At 41.5% G+C, this 13,081-nt stretch overlaps 2 protein-coding genes across 2 annotated transcripts in view; one reads left to right on the top strand and one right to left on the bottom strand.

Annotated features, from left to right (window-relative positions):
* Positions 1-435: 435 nt before the first annotated feature.
* On the top strand, positions 436-6,881 carry gpr160 (G protein-coupled receptor 160). The gene is made up of 2 exons (XM_050033237.1): positions 436-516; positions 4,780-6,881. The coding sequence occupies exon 2, from the start codon at positions 4,851-4,853 to the stop codon at positions 5,754-5,756; it is 906 nt and encodes a 301-aa protein (XP_049889194.1). The 5' UTR covers positions 436-516; positions 4,780-4,850; the 3' UTR covers positions 5,757-6,881.
* A 1,219-nt stretch (positions 6,882-8,100) lies between these two features.
* Positions 8,101-13,081, bottom strand: part of skila (SKI-like proto-oncogene a) — a 35,470-nt gene continuing 30,489 nt past the window's right edge. Inside the window, exon 8 of the mRNA XM_050075002.1 lies at positions 8,101-12,630. Within this exon, the coding sequence (XP_049930959.1) occupies positions 12,382-12,630 (249 nt within the window). The 3' untranslated portion in view covers positions 8,101-12,381. The remainder of the gene's footprint in view (positions 12,631-13,081) is intronic.

Genomic DNA, 13,081 nt, shown 5'->3' with positions numbered 1-13,081 from the left:
CTGGTATTCAAATACATTTTGACCGAGAGGAGGGAGCATGTCAGAGTCTGTCTTGTCGGGACAGGGCAGTGCACAATGTTTGAACTACTATTATTGTGCTTTAATTGACCTCTGTGAATACCCTGAGCCACACCTTGTTTGTACTTTGACCCACGTTACAGTTAACATGCTCCTCTGTGTGTAAAGTTGTTCTCTGTTGGGAAATCTCCACCTTCTCAGCTGCGCTCCATTAAAAGTCTTGCTGGAAATTAAAAACTCTGCTTTGTGCATTGAATGGTTGTTTAAACACATCTCCCTGTGTACATTTTTTTTTAAATCAGTTTAGTGTATAATGATTTGTAAACTTCCTTGTCTGGATGATGTTGCATATGTTGCCCAACTACCTTCCCCTTTCTCCAACCACGCCTTCGAAACAAAAGCTCTTTGCTGGTACAGCTACACTCAAACTGGATATTTAATAAGCTCAATAAGGGAACAGACATACAGTGCTGCATTTAACATCAGATGACTGCACAGGTAAAAGGTGTCTTTGCATGTGTTTGTTTTAAATACGCGAGTGTTGTGTTGTCAAACTGAGAGAAATCTATCAGTGTCAAGCTGACTTTGATCAGTTCATCTTCTGGTGCTTCTGTTAGACATATTCTTCATTCAAAAAACAACGTGCAATGAAAATGTGAAAAGTACCTGATAGGTACATTTGTATTTTTTAAGTTCAGTTCTCGCTCTGATGAAGGCTCTGTTAATATTTGGTCCATGCCACTTCCTATTGAGGCCAACAGCTCTGCTCTGCTCTGTTGTTATCTTTATGTTGATATACAAAAAAAACATCAGAGAAAGAGGCACAGTGCTCATAAAGATGAGGAAAATTAGCATCCAGATTCTTCTGTTTGATACCCACACAGGTGAGAAGAAATGTGTCCTCAGGCTCTCAGTTATTGATTGCAGCAGAGAGGAATGCTGGTGTAGACGTCACTATGCTCCACATGCTCAAACTGAATGGATTTATTTTGTCAAAATGCTCACTAACAATCAAAAAAGTTCACTGGTGCAGAAAGAAACAATTTGTTCAATGTGGAAAAGGACACAGCGTGCTCTCAGTCAAAAGACTATCTTCCGCATCAGCATGGAATAAAAAAAATAATTTCTAACATGTGAAGAACTTTTCTTTTTTTCTCAGTGTGTGGGCTTTTTTCTATGAAATAAATATAACATTTGGGAGAAAAAATAAGAACAGATTGAGGGCCCATTCTTCACCTTGGAAACAGGAAAATGATTAGTTGATTTTTTTCAACTGCTGTTTCCAAGGCGAAAAATGAAAGTGCTCAGAAAAGAGAAAAAAAGTTTAACATCCACAGTATGACAACAGGGCAAACTCCATCTATGGAGGAAGATCATGTAATACGATCAAAAGCTCGGGAGTAGCTACTGAGTGGACTTCAGGGTGAGGTCATTTTTGTAAAGAAAAAATATGCAGACTTTTATATTTTTGCATCTTTTATTATGTCTTTGCCTAATAGTCCGACATCAGGACACTGTGTGTCAGAAAATACTGCTGTTCTCCTACAAAATCCAAAACCTGTGACTTAATTACAGCATGTCAACATCACCACTTCAGATCTTCTCTGAGTCTCATCAACCCTGAAACAATATCCTGCAAGCAAAAGCAAATAATTTCCCAATGCAAATAACTGTAATATTCCTGTTATACAATATCCTACGACAGACTTAGAGTGTGACTGTGCTGCAGAGTGTGAGCATACAGTGAGTTCATTGTTTTCCAGGTTATCACTATCACTGGGACAGTCTTATAGTTTAACTCAGTTTAGACTGTGTACCGGCTCTCAGTATTCTGGTTGGGATTCAGCCTGTTTTACTGCGTCAGAGGTCAGTGTAGTTGCACATTAAACAACAGTTTAGAAAAGCAGAAATGGAAAATTGCAGTTGTATAAGAAGAATGCACATCCTTTACTTCAGTTGAATATACCACACTGTGATGATACCTTAATACATGCAAAAGTCCTGCATTCAAAACCTTACTGAAGTAAATGTATGTGTTAATCAGCAAAATGTACTGAACCTACTTAAAGTAAAAGTACTCATTGTGCAGTGTCCTTATCAGCTCAGGAGTACTGGTATTGTTTTCAGCTTTATGACAAAGCATTTTCCAGCTGATCCAACAAGGTTTTTAAATTATTTATTTATCTTTAAAAGAAGAAAACTGTCTCAACAGAGGAGCACCTAATTCTTAAGTTTATCACAAACATTCAAAATCAACACATCTGCAGATTCATGGTTTTTACCAGACAGGAGGGGGATGAAAGACTGGAATCTGAACGGCAACTAAAGCTGTCAGACAAACACTAAAATCTTGTGTACTTACATCCCACCACTGAAAAACAAAAGTAAACTTGAATGTTCTTCAAGTTCTTTCAGCAGCCTTGACCTCAAACACCTCGATGAGATGCTCAAGTTTTCTGTTGTGCTAAATGGAAGAAGGGTTTAAATAAGGAAAAGAGGAGCCTGGTTACTATGGGACACTGTCTCCATGCAGACACAGGAAATTATTTTATAAGGTATGAGCGTGATCATCAGAACAAAAAAGTGTTTATTTATTTTTATTTTAGGTCTATTTCAGGAAACACTTTAAGCTGAAGAAAACTTGAAGATTCGTCAGAGAAGTCTTTGATTTTCTTTAAAAGCCCTGAAAACATATTTCCTCAATCAGCGTCTGACTAAGGTCCTACATTAACCTGTGTTTTCTGCCAAAGTTGGAACATTTTTTCTGTCTCACATGAGAGATTTCTGTTTTAAGAGTCTTTCTGAGCTGTTTTGTTGGATGGAAGTGGGCAGGGATCATTTGGAAATTTTACATTTAAGCTAAAATCTGATGAATGTCGGTGGTTTGTTTGCTAATGTTGCCTGTACCGCTGATTAAATCTGACTGGGGCGCGGCTCGTCACAATAATTATATATTTTAGGCGGGAAGAAATTCTTTGTAACAAAGGTCAACATGTCACAGGAGCCACAGGACTCTGTTTCTGATTGGCTGCAGGTTTCCTCTGGCTGCAGTTCATCACTTAAAGAGCAAAACTATCCCCAGCATTTAGTTTGCCTGCACTTTGCTGCAGAATCAAACAGCTACAGCTGGATGGATGGACCAAACAAACTCCAACTTTGACCCAGGGGACTGCTCTTCCTGTACCATGCAAAACCAAAAGTCAGTGGAATTAAGACCTACTAGCTAGGGGGAGCGTTGCTGTCTACGAAGCTGGGGGGAATTTAATGGAAGACCCACTCAGGCCGATGCAACAAAAAAGGAGAGTGAGGTCACACACACACACACACACAAGAGAGACGCAAAACTAAAGCTAAAGTGCAAGGTGAAAACACAGCAAACACTCAACCATGCAATGGGAGTGTATATTTGGGGAGCAAGGCCCCAGCTAGGACAGGCCCAAAAACCCCATAATGTAAATTCATTACCTTTACACACTTATGAAATAGGTCTAATCAGCTCTCACTTAAGGCACCACGTCACCTCTTCAAGACAAACATCAAACCCAGGGAGTGTGTTGGCTGTCACGTGAAAATCTGACCCACAACACTGAAACATCAATGAATTTTACAAGCCACATGTAGGACACCAAAACAACAGCTTGAATGTAGACTTCGACATAACTCACCACAGAAACGACGAGCAGTGTCTTTGCAGCCGGAGGATTTGCATGGCGTACGTATTGAGTAGCATGAATGAGCTATACCTGGAGCCCATTCAAACCTAATCAGGCTCACTTAAAGCAGACTGACCTTTAACGTGGCCCAGCCAACCCTACTACATGTCAATCAGGAGAGACTTGTTTTTTATAGTAAATAGAATATTAACATGTGCACATAAGAATGAAAAATGTGGAAAGTCTTTGGCAACTAGACCCTGTAGAAATGGTATGATTTAAGGAGGGTGATGAATCCATAGTCGCATTGGGAGCTTACGCTGAGCTTCACTAGTAACAACCATGATGGGGTTTTTTTTTTTGCCAAAACCTAACTGTGTACTTTTGTCCCTAAAACAAAGGGGTTTTTTCCCCCCTAAGTTAGGTTTATTTTGAAAAGACTGTATGCATTTAACAAGCTGACAACTGATGCTGGAGGGGTACGTAGAGCATCTTAGTTTGACCATGTGTCAGTATTTGACACAATATTTGATCTATTAACAATAGATCGCATGACAACTGTGATTAGACGATGCTCTATGGAGCGTTTAAGTGTCTTTCAGCTCTTTGTTTTGGTTTTACAGCTCACAAATCACTGCTTTGTCTCACTTTTAGTGATCTCATGGCGTCGTTTACAGCCACAGCAGGCAGCTGAATTCAGATGAAAAGCAAGTGTCCACTACTTGTTCAGCACCACAAGACGGACACAGTTAGCTAATATTTCCCTGAGCAGGTGGTAGAGACCAAAACAGAGGTTAAAGAGAGTGAATATTGGACTTCTACTCATCAGGTGACTGATAATGTTGCTTTGTAGCACCTGGATGTGTTAGTTAACAAAAATGTGCCTACAAGTTCACCCTAAAAGGTAATATGTCAATGTTGTGCTTACAACTTGTTTCTGCTGCCCCCAAGTGGCCAAAAAAACCCCCAGTAATTTCAGGTTTAACTTTGATTATTCGGTCATGAATATTTAATGTTAGAGAGGAATACTATAATATTTGAAATGTAGTTTTTAAGTGGCTTGAAAATTTAAATTTTAAAATGTTTATATGCTGTCTCCCCCCCGCAGCAGCAGAGCTTACATAATGACCGGCAGTAACTGCAGCACCTCTGGTTAAAACCTCTCCCAGTCTGCACACCATGAATATCTCCATCTCCTCCATCCTGCTCAGTCTGGGAGGAAAATGTCTGCTCAACTGGAGCATGGTGTTTCTCCAGAGGAACCACATCTGCAAAAGTTTTCTTGGGGTTTTCAGTGTTTACCTCGCTGTCGCTGACACACTGCTAACCCTCTCTGTCACCACCTTTCACTTCCACGCTGATGGATACGTCCTCCTCCTGGGCTTCAAGCTGACCAGGTACCATGTATGTTTGCTGGTTCAAATCCTCGGACAAGTCTACAGTGCTCTGCAGTGGCCTGTTGTAGTCGTGGCCGGTTTGGACCATTACTTCACCATCAGTCAGAGGCTGCAACCCAACACCGCCAGGGCCAGACGGGTTGTTTGCTTATTTGTGACCTGCCTCCTGTGGTACCTCACTGCTCTCTACGTTTTCCTGCTGTCTGACTTCATTCCTGTCATGGAGGATGTGTCTTACAACCTGATACACCAATGCTGGGTCTTCCACACCTCTCAGATCCTGCAGGTTACAATTTTTCTCCTCCTGGCTCTGGGCTGTGCAGCATTGCATGCTGGGCGCAGCGCACATTTATTAAAAAATCCTCCTCTGAGAGACCAAATTACAGACCACAGTAGAGCTCACTCCAGAAGAAGTGTTGTTCACCAAGCCCTGCGTATATTTCTGGACACATGGGCTTTATTCCTGGCTATTTTTCTGGCTGTGCTCCTCCTGTTACCTGTGGGAATACCTGCATACCTGGGGCTGAACGTTGCCTGGCTCTGCTTCCTCAACAGCCTCCTGATAGCGTTCGTTTTATGTGTAGTCTGTCCAGCCTCGCAGCTCGTGCAGGGCCTGGCAACAGTTCCACTCGACAGCTTCTGTGAGTGGAGATTTAAATTTAGCCTGGCTGCAGAGGACAGAACATGACCGCACAAAGCAAACACCAACAGGACTCCAGTTAAAAGTGGAGTTGGATGCTGAGACCTCAATGTCTCGTTGGAGGAAGGTAATTGTAGCTCTAAAGAAAAGTTGGGTAGCCAAGGTAGCAGCACGTCTTTGCCAATGGTAATGTGGACATGTTGGTCAGTCCAATACTTTGGCCCAACAGAAATATCTCAGCAACTATTGGATGGATTACGATGAAGCTGGTGGAGACATTCATGTCATGGTACTTGGAGAATGAACCCTTTTGTCTTTGGTGATCCCATTTAGCGCCAAGAGCAGCCTGGTCCTCAGACGATAAATCGAATCCTTATGACTTTGGTCACTGACTTTTTATTTACCACCACCACCATGACAAACCAAACACTTGACTCGATATAGGACCATTCACATTATACATTACCATAGTCAGAAGCCCCACTGATTTTTTTCACATGAAACTGCTTTATTCAGAGTTTTTACTGGTTTTAATCAGCGGGTCAGTTTGTTTTGGAGAGGAAGAGACCTCTGTGGATAATTCAGCTCTTGGCTAAAACCTCCTGAACATCTGGATCTTCAGTTATCAGAGAAAAAAGTTGAGCACAGGTGCTGGGCTAACAGACCGTCTCTGACATGCCAAACAACGTCACAGAAACACTGATTTGTGATGTGAAACTGCTTTATTCAGTGTTTTTACTGGTTTTAATCCCTGGGTCCATTTGTTTTAGGGAGGAAGAGACCTCTGTGGGTAATTTGGCTCCAGGGTAAACCCTCCTGAACAATGAACGTTGAAGGAATTCTACCCAGGAGAAGTTTCAGCTGGTTGCAGTCTGCTACAGTATCTTCATGTCTAGATGCCACTAAATCCTCCTAAGTCTCACACACTTCTCCTTAACTCTGGCCTGCAAAATTATTTTATTTTTTCCCATTTTTATTTTCCATGGTACTTTTGATTTTGAAAAGCATTCAATTTTGTTAGCATGGCTGCAGAATCAGAGCATAAAAATGCCTTTGAAAATGCCATATTTAATATTTGTCACCAGTGGTGGTAGGTCATTAAATACATTTTCTCTCAGGTGCTCTTCCTAATTACAATTTTGAGGTGTAGTACTTTTTTTTTTTTTTTGCTACTTAGGCTACTTCTACTCCACTTTATTTCAGTAGCAAATTTGGCACTTTTTATTATTTTTTTTTACTGCACTCCATATATTTGATAACTTTAGTTACTTTAAAGATTCAGATTATGAATACAAAATATAACCATGAAATAAATTTTTATTTTATTTCATTTTATATCAATGTGATTTTATCCCCAGGGAATAATTCACAAGCTGCCCAGCAGTATAAAAAGTAATATATAAATATTAAATATATTTGAATAAATAAAAAAAAATTGCCCAGCCTTTACAAACTGCAATATTAAAGTCATGTTTACACATTAATTCATCAATAATCATCCAATAATTCAATAAAGGTTATTCTGAAATAAACCATTCTGCTATATGAGTACTTCTACATTTGACACTTGAAGTATATTTAATGCTGTTGCTTTTATACTTTTACTAAAGTTTTGAATGCAGGACTTTTACTTGTAACAGAGTATTTTTACACTTTTGTTTTCTAAACACCACTAGTCATATATTCAGGGCTGCCATTTTGACTATTTTATTTTCAATTCATCTGCCAAGTATTTATACTTACATATTAATCATCAATGAAATGCTGTTACGTTCAAACAACTTACCTATCCTAAAAGAAAAATGGGAAAAGCAGCTGGAGCAGGCAAATTTTTCCATGGAAAATTACTGAAATTACTCTTTTTTTTTCTTGATCTACTAATCAGTTAATTCACCTGTTGTTTTATCTCTAAACATATCTATTTTTTTTAGCTAAGATGCCATTGTTTTGGAATTTCTACTCATGTCTATCTCAAGTGTGTGTGCACTACACTGACTTCACCATGTTCATCAGTGGTGTTGTGGTAGTTGATGAGGTGGGTGTACTGCTAGGTACATAGGTAGGTTACCGATGAGGAAGTGGGCATACTATCCTAGGCTATATATTACAATGGCTTTTTAGCTGATAGGTGGGTATACTGTAACTGGATAGAAAAAGAAGTGGGTATACCCCGTATACCTGAGTATACCCTCCACTACACCACTGGTGTTCATACTGTGGTTGCCTTTAAATTACCTTTATTAGCTGTATGAAACTCTGCCTACAACATGCTGGTGTTAAAACCACATCAGCACCTCTTGTAGCTTACATGTGTGAATTCTAAGTCACTGAGGAAGTGATAAGGACAAACTCAATATCACAAGCAGATGAGAAAGGCGAAGGACGACTCTGGTTCGACACTACAGAACTTTACTTGAATTTGATCCAAGTTCATTGTCTATACAGGGTATATTTACAAGATCTGAAATCAGGGAAGGGCAAAAACAGAAAAAAAAACAAACACTAGATACAACTGAGGTATTAGCTAAAAGCATTTACAGGTATGTACTTTACTAGTAAATATCAATGATGATAAACAGTTAGAGATGCAGTGTCTTCTGCTTAAAAAACATCTTTTTATATCACAACATGAGGTAGGAGAACAGTGTCTCGATTCATGCAAGAACAAAAGTCTCATCACACTGTAGTATTGGCAACGTAGTATGCAATGGTCAAACACAGACACTGTGTTTCATGTTTCAGAACAGCATTGAGGGGAAAAAAGGTTCTTTATAGCAAAGCCATGAATCTTTTCATCTCTTTTTTTCATCTATAGCAGGATATGTATAATTAAAACATGGTGTACCTATTCTTAGTAACCAGTGATCTGTGTGATCAACAATGCAGCCATACTTCCTATTTCTCCCACACTGGCATAGTATAATTACTGGCTGAAAATTACATACCCAACTACAAAGCATACCACCTGCAACAGTTCAAATGTCACCTTGGATTTGTTTACTACTTTTCCTCACACAGCCAGGAGGCAATGGGTATGTAAATCCTGTATTCAAATGTGTCCACGTGGTCAAGCTCTGCTCGTTTCACCTTGCTTTCGTCTGTTGGGCAAACGTCACACCTGTAGAAATTCTGTACAAAGCATATCCAAGTTCTCATAACACTGCAAAATGCAAAAAGGCCCAGCAAACCGTGTTACAGGGGATTTTTCTCTCCTTTCATTTACATTTAGTCATTTTTTTTTCATTATGGTGTATGATTAAAGAAGCTAAACAATGCCCCCTTGTGTATAAAATGCAAATTACACAAAGTAAATTAGGAGAAAACAGATTAACTATCTGCTAATGGGATGAATTGAAAGATTTTTTCTTCATTTTTTTTCCTGCTGAAGAGGTAATTAATTCAATAAAACTAATACTGATTATCTTTTGAGTGATGTTTACACCTCGAGACGAGGATAAATGATCAGTATCAGAAATCATAACGACACATCCAGAGCTACATGAGCACGTTTTTCTCTTTCCCTTTTCAAAGCTGCTGTGCTTCAGTCAGACGTGGGAGGTCAACACACACACACACACACACTTTCTCTCTTCCTCTCACAGACACACACACAATTTCCAAATCAAATTGGGCTACATGTTCTTCATAATCTGACTTTATATCTAGCCAACCTCTAAACCAATAATGGTATAAAACTTGCACATGTTCAATGTTCATGCATATGAGCCATCTCAATAGTTTGTGCGTTACGTGAGGGGGAAACATCTTCTTATCATTTCTTTTTTTTTTTTTTTAACAATGAACAGATTGACAGATTGGCCCGGTGACACAAAACATAAGGGGCAGCAAAACATGCAAAAAATAATCATTTTTTGTTTCCTTTTTTTTTTCCAAAATGCATTTTTTTAAACAAATGTTTCATTTTCAATTTATCTCAGGGGGGAGGAGGGGGTTTAACAAAGAGGGAAAAGCTCATCACATTACACGTTAAACAGTCCGTCAAGATGAAATCCACAAAAAAACAAATGCATCATTTCAGAAAAAGGGGGAAAGTGTGTAACAAAGTATTATTTTTCCTATTTTGCCTTTGTCCTGCATCACCATGTCTCAGTAAACCATGCGTTTCACTCCCCTACATCGGCTCGACAAAAGCCGAGCTCTGATAACTTTTTTAAAAAAGAAAGCAAAAACATCTGAAGCCTTAGTTCTGGTCCAATTTATATAACCTTTTGAAGATTTTTCATATAAGAACAGTTAATATATTAATGACTACTGTATTTACAAAGTGAATATAAATCTTTAGTTAATACGTTAAATATTTTCTTTCATAATTTCAATAAAGGTTTAAATGGAACAGTAGAGTGTACATTTGCGGCGTGGGTTTGATTTTACTGGCTTGCACCTGCACCTGCTTTTATGACAATCAACAAACCACAACTGTACTCTGCCCGGTCTTTAAGGTCTGTCATTGTAAAGGGAAGCTGTGTAAGAAACTCTGCATTAAACAGGATGGAGCACAGTGGAATGTCTATCAATTTGCATTTTTTAGCAGATGCATAAAAAAAGCTCAGAGTTTAGCTGAGGCCGATCCCCTTCTCTTTTTAAACAATTATTTACACACACACCACACACTCGCTTACAGGGATCTCCTTAGTGGCAATAAAAAGCGCTTTTGCCTGGCAACCGACACAATAAAAGTCCTCTCTTCCTCTGGCTGGACGTCTGCTCGCTCTCCTGGGCATCTACAAAACACTGCACACCCCCAGCTGATCTGGCACTGGAGATGGATGGACGGGTATGTGTGAGTGAGTGACGGTCGTTTTGTGGGAGAGGGCGAGGGAGGGAGGTTGTTGAGAGATGGAGGACGGGGGGGATCCTGTACAGTCTCACCCGAGGGCGGGCAGAGGCCCACAGACAACAACAGCTGCCCCCATTCTGACGGCACAAAACAAAAAGGGCTCCCTCTGTACCCCTGGCGTCTGGGCCACCCAGCCTGCCGCAGGGGGAGAGTGCAGCGGTCCCCCGAGTGCTCCCCTCAATCCTCGCCTCCCCTCTCTTCCTCTTCCTGCCCGGTGCTGTTTGTTCAGCCAGGCAGAATAACGTGAAGCAGGGGCCGGACCCGAGGCCCAAACCACCCCGGACTAACTGCTTTCACCTGCGACCCACATTCTTAGACGACGCTCTGACAAACAGGGTGGTGGATAAAAACCGTCAACTAACAATGAAGTCAAATGGTAGAAAAAGAGAAGCCCAGAAAACAGGGACAGGCTGGAGCTTTGATCATCTGCTGGGAACGCTGGGGCCATTGTTCTGCCTGAACACACTCGAGTGTGTGCGGGCATGCAGGGATGTTACATGTATTATGGTAACACAGTACAGCTCCCGCACATGTGAGACTCGGCCTTTCTTCTTTCTTAGAAAAGCTACACCGGCTCAACCAGCCCCCGTGTCCAGACACATTCCTTTCCCAGGGGATTCTGGGGGAGGAGAGCGTGCTAAGTGCATAACACTGCTCGTGAGCTTCTTCATGCCAAGCCTGAAAAGAGCACAGTATTTCCTGTCTAGCCTAAAGTGGGTGAAAACCACAGTGTTAAGGAGTTTCCCAGCAGAGGGCAATGGCGTTAGCGTACAGCGGTTGAAGGTGTGAAGGGGGGCAGAGGAGACACCGGGCAGCTGGTGGATCAACCGACACACTGTTTGGTCTATGACAGGAGAGTCCAGGTGCTGCACAGCAGAGTGAAGAGGGACGCTAGTCTGTGTGAGGAGCAGCTGGGGTCCAGGCCAGACGATTTGCTAGCTAGCTACCTTGAGGGGTGGGGTGGGGTGGGGGGTGGGTGTCACACTCAAAACACTCATTTCAAGTTCAGCGTCACTATTGGCATATTTTCATGAGGTTTTACGACATCTGCAAAATGTCTTTTTTTGTACAGTAAAGGTCTTTCTCCTCCATATTGATTTGATGTTTTTTAACATGATACACTTTTCTTTCTGTGTTTTATAAGGAACAAAAAAAAACAATAATGTCCATGCAGTTTCCTGCAGTCGCTGGTACTTGAGCGTTTGGGCTGTACGTACAGAGAGAGACGGAGAAGGGGCACGCAACCAGGTGCCATTATATGTCCGTGGGCACCGGCTGCTGTGCCAGGTAGTAGCATGAAGTGATGTCCGCGACGAGTCTGTGCATCTGAGCTGAAGTCTGAAATCTCCAAGTCATTAGCTCCAGAATCCAGAGAGAGCAAGGAGGGATGGGAGAGTAGGGTGACGATCGCAGGGTGGGGGGTGGGGGGAGGTGTAGGGGGAGCTGGGCAATAGTGATGGGTTGAGTTGGTCTCTACGTGACCAAACTCCCGTCTGTGAAGCAGCTGTTTGTTCAGTAAAAACTATAAATTAAATCAAACATACATGCCCAAAAAATCTTTAAATACTGTTTAAAGAGAGGAGAGGGGAGCAAAAGAAAGAATAAAAAAAAACACAACATAAAACTTTTCTTTTAAGTGATGTTAAATTACAAAAACAAAGTCAGTCCTACACTGAAATAAAAGAGGGAGGGTGAGATGCACAACTTTCAAACAGCCTCCGCTCTGCTTCAGGCTGATTTGTTTGTGTCTGTAGAGTTGGCGGGTGATGGGGAGAGGAATGAGGGGACGAGGGAGGCGCCTGAGGGGGGCGGCAGTTACTTTTGGCCAGCCGCTGGGATCTCTGAGAAGGAGGAGGGCGGGGAGTGGGCGTGAGGGGGTCCGGTTGAAGGGGTAAGGGGAGGAGAGGGGCTGCCTCCCACCGTGGCAGACTGGACCATCTGCTGCTTGAGCTGGGTGATTGTGCGCTCCAGCTTTTCCCGCGCCTCACGCTCCCTGCGCAGCTCCTCCTGCAGCTCCTGTCGGTCCGCCTCCGCCCGCTCCAGCCTCTGACGTAGCTCCGACAACTGGGAGGAGACAGAGAGACAGACATGAGGTCAACATATGTCTACAGCACCATTAGAAAACATTTAGTCTCACACTTTATCACATTTAACAACAATTTGTCATAAGTCATGGTGTGTAGACGTATTAAAATACTGCGTCAGACAACACAGAACTCCATGAAGATTTTCAGAGATTCTTTTTAATCGGAGCCCTTCTCTTCCTATCAGAAACATACACAAAACAGACACTCCATGCAACACTTAGACAAACAGATAGCAGCTGAAACTTGGTTAGCTAGTAGGCTATCAAAACAGACAGATAAGCTATCTACTGCACTGTATTTTGTGACTGTCAAGATGTAGACAAATCCTGATTAGAGAGTTTAACCCTCATTGTATGTTGCTCTTTCAGCGGTGGTCACATTTTTTAACCTTCGGCTGCATTCACACCAAATCAGGCATTGAGAGGACT

This window comes from Epinephelus moara, chromosome 21 (genome assembly GCF_006386435.1).
Source record: "Epinephelus moara isolate mb chromosome 21, YSFRI_EMoa_1.0, whole genome shotgun sequence".
Lineage (NCBI taxonomy): Eukaryota > Metazoa > Chordata > Actinopteri > Perciformes > Serranidae > Epinephelus > Epinephelus moara.
Note: the sequence above shows the minus strand (reverse complement) of the source record. Positions and strands in the feature narration are given on the sequence as shown.